Here is a 14,952-nt window from a genome sequence, read left to right on the forward strand (position 1 = left end):
CTTACAACCAAGATGGCGGCCAACTTTTTTTCTCCCAACACTTTGGTCAGAACATATTCGAAATTGAAAGAAACCCTACTTAAAACCGAAAATTATAATGCCTACGTAATGTACAAAACTAAGGGGCCTACCCATATCGGAAAGCCAAAGCTGAAAGAAAAATAGGAATAATAGATATGCTCGCAATGAAAAACCTGAGAAAAAACACAGCCTTATACCGAAAGCTATAACGCCTGCTTAAAACGCTATTCTGAAGGGCCTACCTACATCAGAAAGCTACACTTGAAAGAAAAACACACGCAAAGTAAATTTTATCGTATTGAAGAAGCCGAAAAACATGTAAGATAAAAACAAGAAATGATTTTAACAGAAGGAGGACCGACTGTAACCTACTGATAGGTTTTCGGTCATTCTTTTGTTAGTAAAAATATTTTCCACGGTTTTACCCGTGGGACTCACTCATTCGGCGAAATCCATCGATGATTCACCTTTATGATGCGATGATGCGGACAATGATGATGATGATGAAGATTACGATAAAAGCACTTCCGTTATTCACTCGCAATAAATTAATTTTAAAACGATATTACACGACGCGAAACACAACGCGATACACGGCACTACGCGTGTTACGCGACTACATTTTTTTAAATTTCACTACGTGACTCAAATATACTTTATTTCAAATAGCACTCACGACGCAGTTGTTCGAAAGATGCACTTATACCCCAAAGTGAGGTTGCCTACTGTAATAAAGAAAAAAGATTATCACGTTATTAAATTCAATTATTTTGAATTAGTTTGAAGTTTATTCAAACTATAAAATAAGATAATATAACTTACAGGCTATGAGAGCCCTTGAAGCTGTGCCCTTGACCGCTGCATGCACCCAAACACTACACAGATATAACACTCGCGCCGCGCACGAATAATGTTTACAAGTTTAACTTTTATTATACGAATTCTTTCGTAGGCAAATACTTTTATTTTGATCACACAATGCATCCTGATCTTATACTGTATTTTACAAAATTGAGCAACACAATCTATTTAAGTGTAATAAAATCCGATAAATTGTATAATTTTAATAACGAAAGTAATAATTATTTTTAATGGCGGATAATTAATGATTTATTCTGTGATTACGATAAAACACGACGCGTAATTCATCGATAATCCGTACGTTAAATTTCGAAAACTGAAGTGTAACTGTCGGTAGACAATAGGAGCATCCGGAACGCGGGCCGTTCATTGGAGCAGCTTACTGAACAATTGCACCTGATTAGTTGTAATATAGGACCGCGCCAATGACGTAACGTGCGTTTGCTCAATAAGATGCGTGATGAATAGTACATACCAATCTGAAGGTTTCCATGCTGGAATCGTTTTGAATTTGAAATTGTGACTGCTGTTTGGCTATCTGCATTCTTATAACCAATCAGTGGTCAGCATTCCAAATTTAGTAAGCTACGGCAGGGACCGAGTTCAGAAACCTTAGCATTAGGATAGCATTGTTTAAAAAATGCGTCATGATTGGTCTAATTAACTGAATTAACCAATCATAACATAGCGTTTAAGAGCAGCCTTACGTCCGCGGGAGTGAAGCCAAAGTGACGGGAAAAAAAACCTGACCTCCATCTTGATTGTTGGTAGATATATCGGATATATCCTATATATACGTACACTCAAGATGGCGGCCAACCTCTTCTCTCCCACCAATTTAACTTCTTTTTATGGCATAAAAGAGAACTTTGCGCCACCTTACGCTCCCTCGAGCTACTTAGTACCTTCATAGTTTTGCCAATGAGATGGTAATATAACACGTGCGTCGTACAGCTGACGACTTCATACTCGATTGATAACTCAACACAAGGAATACAAATATAATAAAAATAAATAGCTTCTTGTCTGTCTTGTATATCGTATATTACTGTATAAGTATAAACAAACATGAACAACATTTACAATATATGTATAATAATGTTGGCCGAATTATATGCTGTCGTGTATAATGTAAAAATTAAGTACACGGTGTATATCTGGCTTCAACTGATCGTTGTTTTATATAGTAGTTCCAGTCTCTCGTATTGTCAGACAATATATCAGAACTTGGAATGATAACAAGAGGTTTTTTACGCAATGGGGTTTTAAATGCTGTAGCTGCTGCTGCTGCTGCTCTATAACGACAGATACACAATTCTAAATTCTTCTACTAGTACTCGTATTTAAATACGTATAATACGGGAGTCACAGCAAAAGGGGTGAATTTTTGATTTCTTACCGCAAGACATCATAATGCCTTCTCTCGCGGTTCTAGGGCTCGCGGTTGACGCGAACACCGAAAGCTTCGTTACATCGCTCGTGTAGGTTATGTTTTTCGAACGTGACAGAATCCGCGCTTCTCGTATAAAGCCTACGGCACACTATGCTGGATTTCGTGCTAGAATGCTTGCTAGAATTGTGAAGACCAATGATGATTCAGTTGTGAATTAAATATAATAATCTCATTGGTCCTCACAAATCTAGCAAGCATTCTACCACGAAATCCAGCATAGTGTGCCGTAGGCTTAAGTCTACTCTGCACTGCGTAAACGCATAAGAAAATTGGTCCGACGACGGATGAGTTGAATTTTCGCGTAGTAAAGCTACAATGCCGAAGAGAGGCTATGTCGAACAAGGGCTATAATCGATAGCCGAAAAATTGGAAGATGTCGTGTTTTAGGTTAACTACGATTTATCGTACGATTTGGATACTATCGCGTTCGAGTGGTTATCACATAAATCATTTCTAAATACATAAAGCTTTGGTCTGGAATTACGCGGACACTTCGCTGGCCGCGCATTTATCGTACATTGCATCTAGCACTTGGATGAATTTTAGATGCCTCTCTGGAGCGGCGACGTTTGCGCCACGACTTCCCCACAGAAACTTAATGTGAAATTCCGTTCTAAAGGCATCCGACAATAATTCGTCGCTTCTACTGCCTTCCAAGGCTATTTCAGCGTTTCTGCGAAACAGTGGTAGGCTCTCGGCTAATTTTCTGGATGCTTCCAGATGTGACCAGAGAATGGAGAGTCCACAGTCGGACGCCGAATTTTCCCATGGTGAAAGAATGGCCGCTGCCAGACCAGAGGATGACGTGTTTCCTGAAATTCAATTTTATGAGAGGCTTTACAGCTGGTACTGAGAGTGTACAAGATTATCCTACGGAGTATATACCTGAAACGTCCTCGGGACCTCGCTCCCCCAGCAGGGCAATTGGCAACAAGTGTGGTAAGGTAGTATTAGGGGCCTGCGGATTGGTGCACTCGTTCATGGCTCGCAAGGTAGGCCTCAGCTTAGCTTCGAAATTGAAGGCTTCGTCGGTATATTTCTGTCTCAGGAAATGCCACGTGTTGGCCAGTCGTTGGATTTGAGGCAGGCACAGGCCCAGCATAACACCACAGAAGCCGTAGAGATTACCCAAGGCAGTTTTCGTATCTATGGCAACTTTGATCCATTTGCTGATAGTGGCAGCTCTCTCCATGGCAGTGGCACCTGCCAAAATGGTTACAGCCACCAGTAATTTTATACACTCTGATCTTTCGATCAGATCCATTCTGGCTTGTCGACCATGAGGAAGGGTTACCAGCTCTATTCCACTGAGGCCATTGCGACCACCACTAGGTCTGGCTTGAAGAGCCAACTCAAGATCTATCCTAGTGAGGTGGGAGGCTAAAACCCTTGGAGCAGAGTCATGCAACATTCCAGAAACACCACGTAGAGCCGTAGGATCCAGGGGACGATGGTCACCAGCTGGCAACAAGAGCGTGTTGAATCCCTCCACATCGAGGACCGTCGTTACCTCAAAAGATGGTGCTCCTGCTACGAGCTGCTCATTCCTGACAGCAGCAGCTGCACCATTCATACCCTCATCCTGAATATCGCTGTAATGACTGCGTATCACCACACCTTTGATGGGAAGAGAAGTGGAGGGATTGCTGCTGCTGGTGCCACTGGAATTATTCGTCTCGAACTCGCTGTCGCCAGAGCCGTTCCCACTGTCGCTACCAGATGCTTGGTAAGCCTGATGATGATGATGATGATGGGGATGGTGATGGTGCTTTTGTGGTTTCTGCAGAGACTGACTCGGCACGTAAGGCACTCTGGGAGGTTTTGGAGGTGCTGATCCAGAATTTTGCGATACTGGTGGTGGTGGTGGGGGCGGGGGAGGCGGAGATGGTGGCAATGGTTGCTGCTGCTTCAGTGCTGGATCTGAAATGACCCTGCTGATCTTTTGCCTGCCCAGGGAGAGGCAGGAGGAAGCAGGTTGATTTGGAATCGGTGGTACCCTGGGAAGGGTGCTCGATTGTTTCAAGAGCTGGGACGATGAATTGTGATTGGCTGGCTGTTGTTCTTGCTGGGATGCGGTCAAAGAATGACTCCGCTGCTGCTTTCTCGGCAGTCTCGGAGGGGAGCCTGTGTTTATCGAGGTAGACGAGGGGCTGGAACAATGACGTATCCCTGTGGCTGTACTAGCTGCGCAGCTCAGTGGCACTGATCTTGGCTTAGGGGTAACGATTCTTGCACCACTGGCTTGACTTATGGGTCTACCACTGCCCGCATAGAATGTTATTAAATCGGCTACCGTGTCGAAGGCCTCGTCTTCGAATTGATACTGGGCCCTCTCGTATACAGTATCCGGCTGAAGCACCACCTAAAACAAATGTCTTCGTTAACGTTTTTTCCATCTCTGTGGAGAGTAATCCTCCTCGAAAATCTCACCCTGTTGATGACAAAGTGCAGTGGCTGGCTCTTCCATCGCACCGTGAGCACGTAATTACCAGGCTGGGATGCACAGTCTCGTACAAGAAAATCTCCATCGTCGGGTACTCGAGCCTCCGCGCCCTTTCTCCCGCCCCTCAGTGTACTCCCATGATACCAGGCGTGCGAGCGTAAGTCTCGTGGATCCAAAAATCTCAGTTCCCTTTCCAATAATTTACGGCTTGTATCCTCCGGTGCTTCCTGCAAAGAAGACCAATCAGTGTCGCGCTGTTCCACCAACGACTTTAGAGAGAGAGAGAGAGAGAGAGAGGGAGAGAGAGAGAGTACTCGCGCTCTCCCAAGCGTCATTATCTTGTTGAGAGAATTGTCCCATTAACGTCGCTCGAAGAAAATTATCAAGTGAGCGCTAAAGAGTACTGCTTATTGAAATATCAAGCAGTGAAATATAACTACGTACGCGCAATAAGTATACAGTACATAGGCTACACGTATACTATATACACATGCAGTATATATACAATATAGACACAACATCCGTGTGCCTCTCCAATTCATTAAACTTAAAGTGGTCGTAAATGAGTCATTTGGGTGTCATTTTCAAAGACGAAAAATTCACTGAAGAATAGCATGCCAAGTACATTTTGACTCTTACCATCGATTTTGTCGAGTCGAGGTCAGTTTTGAGCGTCCTCTCGGGGGTCCCAGCCTGGGTGGAGGCGTCGTAAAGAGGATCTTCCCGATCCTCGGAGGATACAGTGGAGCTGGAGCTGCTGTTGGGAAATAATTGCTGGGCTTTAGAGAGTTTCGAGCGTTGGAGGATGCATGAGGCGGCTGTATCGGCGCACGTGCCGGCCGGCCGGCGAGTCCCGAGGCTGTCGTGGATACGTCAAAGGCAGTTGCCACGAAAATTTGCTCTTCGCGCGTCTATCTCGACTTACGGAATGCAGCACAAAACTCATGCACTAGCAGCGCCCGTATCGAGGCTTGCTTTTCTTTGTCCTTGTCCTCTGTGTACGTTCCTCGCACTCTCTCGCGTTGGCCAATGTTGACTGTTGACGGAGAGCGCGGGCGCACACCCCACTAACAAAACACTACACTGGTGTGTGGCTCAAGAGGAAGAACTCTGCTGCTCTGCTCCGCGTTCCAGGGCCGTAGCACGCTCGCCGCAACCCCACCCCAACCGCCCATCCCATTTCATTCCAGTCCGTACACGTTATAATAGATCCCTGCACGTTTCTCGCGCGAGCAAACAAACCAGCTTCTCCGTTATCGAGAACCAAAACAAATCTTTGACTGTATAGGCAACACTCGAGAGTCTTCGCAGTAACCGACGGTGCAAAAACCGATCGTTTCACGAGACGCTATTTCACCGGGAATTTTTCCGTCTATTCGACACGGCGACAGTTGTATAAAAAGTGGTAAAGTCGGCAAAAGATGTTGCATGGGGTCATGGCGTGTCAATATGGGGGTTATTGATCTGCTCGGGAAGGGGGTGGAGGTTTGATTCTCCACGCAGAGGGAACTGTTGGGGACTGATGCGCATGCGCGTAGGCTCGCTCAATAATCGTGCCGTATCGCTCGTAGTACCGTGTGTTTTGCATTGTTCGCACATTTTAATCGTGATGGATGAACGTTCCACTGCCACTGCATTGATCATTCTCACGACGAAAATCGTCTCTGTTAACTTTATTTGTTGGTAAAATTGCGATAATGAGTATTATAGTCGTTCGATGGTACGTATATAAATGGGTTTGTGTTTGTACAGGTTATGTAGGTTTTCTTACCATTGATTCCTTCGAGTGAGATCGTCGGGTGAAGGTGGTGTAACGATGAGGCAAGGCTCCTTATTGTGAATGATAATCTCTGGTTGGAGATAAATCGTATGCCGGTTTGGACGAAGATCCTTGCAAGAGACCGATGAAGAGATGCCATCTTTTTTTCGTCGTCGGCCACTGGCGCTCAGATTGTGCAGAGTGCCCATTGACGGAAATCGAAAACTCCATGCTATACCTGAATGAACACGGGAGCAATATAAATTTTTAATTGTATTTTCTTTTAGCCAGAAGCAGTCATAAAAGTATTCCTTCCACGGCAATCTGTGTGTATGCGTGTGTGTGCGTGCGTGCGTGTGCCAGGCTATTTAGCATATTCTGACCTGCACAATAACCTAAAGAAGCCCTCCCTCGAGCCAGCTACCCTCCGGCGGCCCTATTATATAGTTCCGCATTCTTAAGTACCGTCAAAAAGCCCTTCCCACCTCTCCAAAGGCCCTTTCGCCAACACCATGTGAACATCTTGAATGAGAGTTTCCAGAGTGACTCTCTGCAAAAGCATTTTCATCCTGCAGTAAAATTATTTCGCTTCGGTGTTTACGGCGCCTTTCTGCACTTTCTAATATACTACGTTTTTTTATATACATGCAATACTATGTAGTATACCTGATGTATACCCATGATAAGTGAACCCATACAATCTATAACCTGGTCTCAATTGGCATAGGTATGTAAGCGAGATACAGCGATAGAAAAGATTTATTCCTTTCGTTTACACTATTATTTCTCTGTACCAAGCAAGGCCGATCGAACAGATTCCAAGTACCGAAAGACTGTGTGTATGCGTGGGTCACAGAGTGCTGGAGTGTGCAGGTGTGCGCACGTTGCCAGCGCAACGTGATAACTCGCGTTGCGCTCGTCCTCTATTCCAATGATAAATATATACACGCGAGAAAATCGCTATTCGAATATTTTTCCAATAAATTCCTACTTTTAATATTCTCGTTGAATAAATCAAAATGTTGCTTAAATCCCCGCGCATTACATTAGTAATTGAACATTTTAGAGCTATCGCGTTATCTCACTATCGTTATCGTCCGTTACCTCCCCCCTCTTTCTAAAGATCGCTCGAAATCCGAACAAACCAAAGCCGGTTTCTCTCGCGCTCTTTCAACTTTTCTCTCCTGGCAGGTATGGCCTATTACGACATCGACCACGATACACGCACCTACACTGTGTCTTTCTTGATCGCTTATCATTACAGCATATACAAATATAGCCAATGCTTAAAAAAAAAACCGCACAAGTGTCAACTAGCACAGAATTATGTCTGATAATATAATTGGTCCAACTAACTTTGGCTTCGACGAGATTTGAGTTTGCTGGCCGTTTTTCCCATTTTCTCGTTGGCGGCATGCCTCCGACAACCCGGTGCTTTTGCTTCAGAGTTTTTTCGTGGTTTGGCGATGGAGTGCGATAAGCGATGGAACGAGAGAACCTCGTCATTATGCGTTGACGACTGACACCGTGCTGCTGCTGACCGAGCTACTGGAGTTGAAGCGAGAGAGCATGGCAGTACTAACGAGCAAAAGAGCGAGTCGAGCCGAACCGAGTCGAGTCCAGTCGAGCCGAGTCGAGACTGTTCAGTGTCGTCGAGTAGCGTTTAGAGCCGAGTCAGTCTCTCCATGACTCTAGTACCTCCTTCTCTCTTTCTCTTATTCCACGCTACTTCGCGTTGCTTTCCTCTTGCATTCTCAGGCACCGGCTATTCTATAACGGTGCACGTGATCCCAAGTCTCTGACGTCATCTAAACGCCTGTGTAACATTTTAGCTCGAAGAATGAGAGAGAGAGAAAGAGAAAAAAAAATAATGGCTTGCTCAAGGTCGCCTGTCTCGGCTGCTATACAGGCTCTTCTACATTATCCCTCTCTCTTTCTCTCTCATATAAAAGCCACCTGTTGCATCCTTACCTCTCAATGCAAGCTTATAGTTCATGTTTTATACATATTCCAATTTACACATCTCATCGATACAAATAATTTATAAAATCATCCTTCTCTGACTTAGGCCTTCTTTATTGGTGCTGGTTTTTTTTGTGTGTTTTTTTTTCTCATTATGTTACATCGAGTCTTACAATCGCATACTCGCTATACAACATCGTTTCGTCGGATTATTTTGCTGCCTTGTTATTACACCGTACATACACAGAATAGATATTATGTACATGACAAATGCGAGCACGAAGCGTGCTGGTCGTTCTACAAGATCGTTAAACCTCGATCAGCATTTACCAAAAATGCTCTCGATATTATTATATTGCAGTTGTTTACTACACGTGATAGAATTTGCATAGCGAAGTCATATACAATCGGCTCTGGTTTTACAGCGTGGCTTCACAAAATATCTGGTATAGAAAAATCTTCGTAATGAGGTTTAGTATTACTGCTCTACAGGTATTTTATTATCCATTAAAATACGCAACAAAGTTGAAAATTGGTACGTTCTACAAATCGGTACACGAGCTCTTAAAAATAAAGAATCTCATTATATAGGAAAGTTTACACACGCCTGGAGTATAATATCATCGAGTTGCAAAACAGCGCGTTTAGGCTGGAATTACACGGCGCGTGGAGTGACGCGCTTGACTCGTGTTGAACGTTGAGTGGAACACGTTTCGACTGTCAGTCGCGTCGTGTTCCTCTCACCAGCCTGTAGCCACCGTGTGCCTGCGGGGTGCCACTCCGCGCGCTCAGTAATCCCAGCCTAGGTAAATTCTGAGAATTGACGAACGCGCCGGGACAAAAGCTGATGTTTTGTTTTGGTTTCAATTCACGATAAGCAGAAGCGTTCTCACGCGCTTGTTGACGTTTCCTTTCGTTTTAATATTACATCATATTTATTGCGTTAATTTCTTCACTATAACCCAAAAGTGGAACTATAGACACAGAAGGCTAAAAAAGTATAACGCTCTACTCTCTGTTCCACTCTGGTATGCAAGATTTCACGGTAAGCACAGCGGTATTTACGTCTCGCGCGTCAACCGCCATCCGACGTATTCGTTCGAAAAAGAGTAGTGTTTATTTGGCATTGGGAACCAATGAAAGTGTGGTACAACTGTACACAAGAGACGTATTATGTACGTGCCTCGTGTCTCATCTATACACATTACCAACGAGTACAAAAATGAGTTTTGTGAAAGGACAATTAGGCAGGTACAATATTATGTTTCGCTTGAATCTTTCGGACGATTGATTTCCGAGCCGACTCTTAATTCCTCCATGTTGTTTTCTTCGTGGAATCGACGCGAGATTGGAGCGTAGCATCGCGTCGATCAATCTAACCTCGGGAAGAGACGAATAAATTCTTCTGCTCTCCGACTTTACGACCAGCCGTTCATAAATACAAGGTTACATCGAGTTAGCCTAAAATTAATAATAATGTACGCGTCGCGATCGTTCGTAATGCGGGTTGTTTACGATACGACACACACAACCCGCCTTACGTAAAGCGAATGCTCGACGATTGACCTATAATACTTTCATGTGTTTCGAGAGTTCGATTTCCTCGAACTTGCTTCGCGGAAAATCACTATAGCTTAATCGTTGATTTATTTTTATCTAAACGCGCGCTCTCTCCTATCTACTTCTCACGGGACAACATGGGAAAGGGATAGCTTCCTCCTGTTCCTCGCTCTCTCTATCTTTATTCTCTTATTACACCGAATAAAAAATTCACTGAAAATAACCTTTTCTCATTTTTCGTCTAATATTAAATATTTGCGCGGTTGCTCGAAATGGGACACGCGCTATTTTTCTCAAAGTGGATATAGTATAGATATACGTATACCTACACATATACGAGTATAGTAATATATAATAATAGAATTATTGACTGCATTTTTCTCTGTCGTGTTACATAGATTCGCGTCGGTGAAGCTTTTAACTCGGTGTATCTTTTGACAGTTTCAAAAGTTTCCTTTTTTTTCTTTACAACACTTTTTGCTCTCGGGGAGTTTGGATCAGTCGCGCTACGGGCGTGGATCGTTTAATTGAACTAGCGGGTGTGAAAACAGGTAGGCACTGTTATTAGAGCACACGTAACATTTATATCGCCGTTTGTCTATTAGGCGTCTGATAAGGATATCGTCTCGTTTTCTATAGACGGGTAAAAGCCGTGCTTTTTTTTTAATTTTTCTTTTTTTTCCTTTATTACTCAGCTCGGTTCCCCTACCGCTTCTATTCTATCGACGTTTCGATCCACTTCCGACTTCCTTCGTTGGGAACACACACACACACACACTTACGCACACACGCATAGATACGCAGCTTGGTCGATCGATACTTTTTTATGCGAGAGAAATATACGGAGGGCGGAAGAGGGTCGTTAAATTCGATTGTACAACGGCTCATTTCACGGCCATCTTTATTTTTGTCTTTCGATATTTTTTTTTCTTGCATTTCGCTCGCGCCATGATTCGTCGTTGCAACGATGGTCTCTGGACATTTGGAGAGGGTGAAATGTATAAAACTTATACGGTATACATATATGTCTATATATATGCACACAGTGTCCTTGGAAATGTAAGTAGAAGAAGCTGCGGCGTTCGCCACGAGACTGAATGGTTCGCGAGTGGATTTCCGGTAGACCGGCGATCCCGCGGAAGAAGTTGGGTCGGTCGAGAGAAAAACGTCCATGCGCTTTCGCAACGCAAAGTACACACTGTTTAAGGAGCAGCAAGGGCTATATATATATATATATATATATATATATATATATATATATATATAATATATATAGTAAACCGATCCGAAAAGAATTGTGCAGCACGAAAAACTCCCAAAGCCCCAACGGTAAAATAACGTACATTATACGTAGTCAAGGGATGTTAGCGTTACGTCGTTATACACAAATAGATAGTACCGTGGTACGATAAATGCAATATTATACAGGGTGTCTCTCGAATAAAGGTCAAACCGGAAGTACAGACAGTTCCCTTCGATGACATTTCGAGTACGAAGAAATTTCTCCAATTTTCCAGCTAAATCCTGGAAAATGCTTTCTCTCCTGCTCGCCTATCGACGATTTCCGGTATTGGCCGTTATTTAGGCGACGACGCTCCGTAAAGTATAAATATATATAGCTCGCATTATATTTCGTTCTCCACTCGTCGTTTCTTTCTCAGGGAGTTGCCTCACGCGAGACCATCTCGAAACGAGAGCGATGGAAAATTGTCATTCGAACAACGCGTGCGTCTCTTCCGATTTGTGCGCAAATAGACCCTTCGCTTCGCGATTGTTTAAAGCAAAGCGCAAGCGGTGCCATGCATCACTTCCGAGATGAACATTGGGGTTCCTGCTCCGAGGCCACCGTCAGTCTTGCCATTTTCCTCTCGCTCGTACTCGCAGTCGAAATAGTGGCTCTGGGACGATGGACAAAATGATTAGTAATCGTTTTTTAAGGGACACCTTGTATATATATAATTACCTGACAGTCGAGACATCTACAGTGATCGCTCATTTTACAAGTGATGCCCCACTGTTTAGCCACAGCTCTGTAAAATTCTTTGCTGGATTTGTGCAAAATCTCTGGTCCTTTCGCAGGAACTCTCTCCCCCCCTCCCCCCGCTTGTCCACCGTTGACTACCCTGTCCGGTCGTCTCTGGTCCTCCTCCTCCTCCTCCTCCTCCTCCTCCTCCTCGTCCTCATCCTCGCGCGAATCCTCGTTTTGTTCCAAACGAGTCTGAAAAATCAGCAATCAGAAATGTAACGTTTATGTACCTTGATGTAATTTCTACGTACGACTCGTCCCAGTTAATTAATAAACCAACCTCTTCCAAAACGTGCTCGTACGAGGGAGGTGGGGAGCTAGGAATACTCGTTTCATCCCTGATAGCCAGGCAGTTGGATTCCGAGCTCGGTGTCTCCGGTACAGTGGAACTAGTCAACGATTGCACCGACTCGATCCCCTGTAAACCTGCCGGATTTATCGGCTCAGAGTCGTTCTCCACGCTGTTGTCCCGACTGCCTTTGCTCCCGCTGCTACGAGACTTCATCTTGGAGAAACGGAGCTTGAACGGCGCCAGCTTGAAAAACCTCTTCTTCCCCGTGATCTGCTCGGATGAAAACCGTTTCATAAAGAAATTGGACTGATCGATGAAACGAGTTTTTTTATCATAAAATTTGCTTGGAGTGCATTTCTCAGGTGAGCTAAATACTGAAATTCACGTATGCATAAAGCGGATACACCAGCAGAAGGAGGGAGCCGCAGCTCGATGGCCCCATCAGGACGAGGAGCGAAGAGGGCTGGCCTGTCGTTGACCTACTGACCGGATTCCCATTTGCAAATGGGCACAAACGCTTCTCTTATTTCCAGAATCTCTCTTCCCTCTTCGCTTCTCTCATCCCCTCCCCCTTTCCTCCCACTCATGTTTATTTCTATAATACACTCGTGCACAAACCATTCTGTTGCTCGAATAAAGCGTTCGGGCTACGGTTTATATATATATATATATATATATATATATATATATATATGTATATAGTGTACCAATAAAGGCGAACACAGTTGTGATTCGATTGCTGTTCAACCGAAAAACTCGCGAGAAATGGGCTGATCCGATGAATCAGTGTCTCTGTTCAGTAGTACGATGTGTTAATAAGTCAGCCATCTTTGTCCTAATTTTTCTATACACTCGCTCTAACGCTCTCTTGGCTCTATTCATCACTGGTAATTGATATTTAGAAAAAATAAGAGCCTGGTGGTAATTGCTAAGTGAAACACTCTGGTGAGTTTCTTTGCATAGATTTTTTCTCAAAAAGCAGGAGAAAAATTCGTATTTGGTCAGACCCTCGAGCTTTACTTTAGGGTCTCTCGATGAGCCGAGGGAAACCCTATTTTTCCCATTTTCCCGAGGAATTATTGGAAAGCTGCTGCTGCGTGATTAATCGATATCAGGATCCAGGACGGATGTGTTACGCCGCGTGGAAGATTTATTTCTCGCTTCCAACCTGTCGCGTCATTGCACAAGGGGACCTCTTGGTTTTAAAAAGCTTTCTGGCCTGAAATTTCCAGGACTACCTAATCCTGGCAGAAGTTTGATTAACCTTTTTGGATTGAGCGCGCAATTTCATGAAAAATGGTCCTCTTCTTGTTTCGTAAATTCTCATAGTTTGTTGCAAAAGGAATTTTTAAAGCTATTATCAAGATATATATATATATATACATATATATACTCTATTCTCACTGCCTGACTATTTTTCTTCCCGAACTACTTTTTCTTGTCAATTTCGCCCATTGGAAAAGCCGGATCTCGTAATCGAGAGATGTGTTTGCGAGGGGAATCAAATATCTTATCCGGAAAAAAAGCTCGAAAAGCTGCAGGATGGTGTGGGAGGTACGTGGCTCGAAGCTTCGTAACGATGAGAAATTCTAAACCATTGAGCAAAGCTGGCTGCCTTCGAAGAATGGGCACTTCCGCTCGACTCTACTATATATATATATATATATATATATATATACACGAAGAAAAAAAATGCCCCTTTGACCCTCGATCGATAAACACTGGATAAGAAAAACTATAGCGAATCACCAATAAACAGTGCAAATTATTTATTTAGAGTCTGAGTGAATTTAATAAAAAGAAGAAACAAAAAATTAGAAAAAGCTATCGTTTCTCTAATATTCTAGATTCATAAGAATTTTCCTCATAATTTACTAAATATCCTGTTGAACGTACATAAAAACTTGTGGATTTGTCAAACAATTCACTGTTATTACAAAAGCATATAGAAAATGTCAATTCAAGAAAAAGCCATGCAAGTTTTTATTTATCGAGCAATCCTGCAAAGTTTGACTCTCCGGAAATGCGTTTTTGCGAATTCCAAGGGATATAGCGCGATTTTCGAGAGCCAGTAGTATAAGAACGAGTTTTCTCCGACATACTTTTTCCACCATCTACGAGATACGAGAATTAGTTATCGGAACGACACATGTACATGCAGACGCACACCATCCAGTCAAAACACAGCAGACGCCATCGTTCTATTGATCGTCAATGTTAACCGCGAGCCGGCCTGGTCCGTCTACGCTTCACCTTTTCCACTTACGCATCAGCCGCTCCTAACTTTTATCACTGGAATTATTCGTTCTCGGCCAGCTGCCGTCTCGAAACTGTTGAAAACCACAACGACGAATGGAAAAAATGGTAAATGGTGTTTTTTACTCACTGCGAGTCTCTCGTAAGGATCGCTCGACCAAGATGAAAAGAGGAAATCCTGAGGGCTAGATGACTCACGACGCCACACTGTGACAGACTCCAGCGGCCATGTTGCACATGTTGTAGCGCCCTCGATCGGTTCTCCGTTCAGTTAGAGGCAACCCAACCTGCCACCCACCCCTTGCCTCATTCCCTCTCT

The 14,952-nt window shown here is 43.7% G+C and overlaps 2 protein-coding genes across 3 annotated transcripts; both read right to left on the reverse strand.

The window, feature by feature from the left end:
- Positions 1-1,913: 1,913 nt before the first annotated feature.
- Positions 1,914-8,169, reverse strand: LOC136779991 (breast cancer anti-estrogen resistance protein 3 homolog). Of its 2 annotated transcripts, none has more exons than XM_066737995.1 (6): positions 7,894-8,169; positions 6,550-6,775; positions 5,418-5,535; positions 4,766-5,005; positions 3,221-4,697; positions 1,914-3,147 (listed from the first exon to the last, which is right to left on the reverse strand). In XM_066737995.1, exons 1-6 carry the CDS (start codon positions 7,934-7,936, stop codon positions 2,816-2,818), a joined length of 2,436 nt encoding a protein of 811 aa, XP_066594092.1. In that variant the 5' UTR covers positions 7,937-8,169; the 3' UTR covers positions 1,914-2,815. The 2 variants fall into 2 exon arrangements, with proteins under 2 accessions (XP_066594092.1, XP_066594093.1); XM_066737996.1 differs by lacking the exon at positions 7,894-8,169 and adding an exon at positions 6,921-7,504.
- Positions 8,170-8,968: 799 nt separating this feature from the next.
- On the reverse strand, positions 8,969-14,878 carry LOC136779997 (uncharacterized). Its single transcript, XM_066738005.1, has 4 exons — positions 14,764-14,878; positions 12,366-12,647; positions 12,023-12,277; positions 8,969-11,957 (listed from the first exon to the last, which is right to left on the reverse strand). The coding sequence occupies exons 2-4, from the start codon at positions 12,588-12,590 to the stop codon at positions 11,835-11,837; spliced, it is 603 nt and encodes a 200-aa protein (XP_066594102.1). The 5' UTR covers positions 12,591-12,647; positions 14,764-14,878; the 3' UTR covers positions 8,969-11,834.
- Positions 14,879-14,952: the final 74 nt, after the last annotated feature.

The sequence above is a fragment of the Prorops nasuta genome, unplaced genomic scaffold, assembly GCF_024137725.1.
Source record: "Prorops nasuta isolate Cenicafe-Biocafe unplaced genomic scaffold, Cenicafe_Pnas_1.2 PNAS00018, whole genome shotgun sequence".
Taxonomy (NCBI): Eukaryota; Metazoa; Arthropoda; class Insecta; order Hymenoptera; family Bethylidae; genus Prorops; species Prorops nasuta.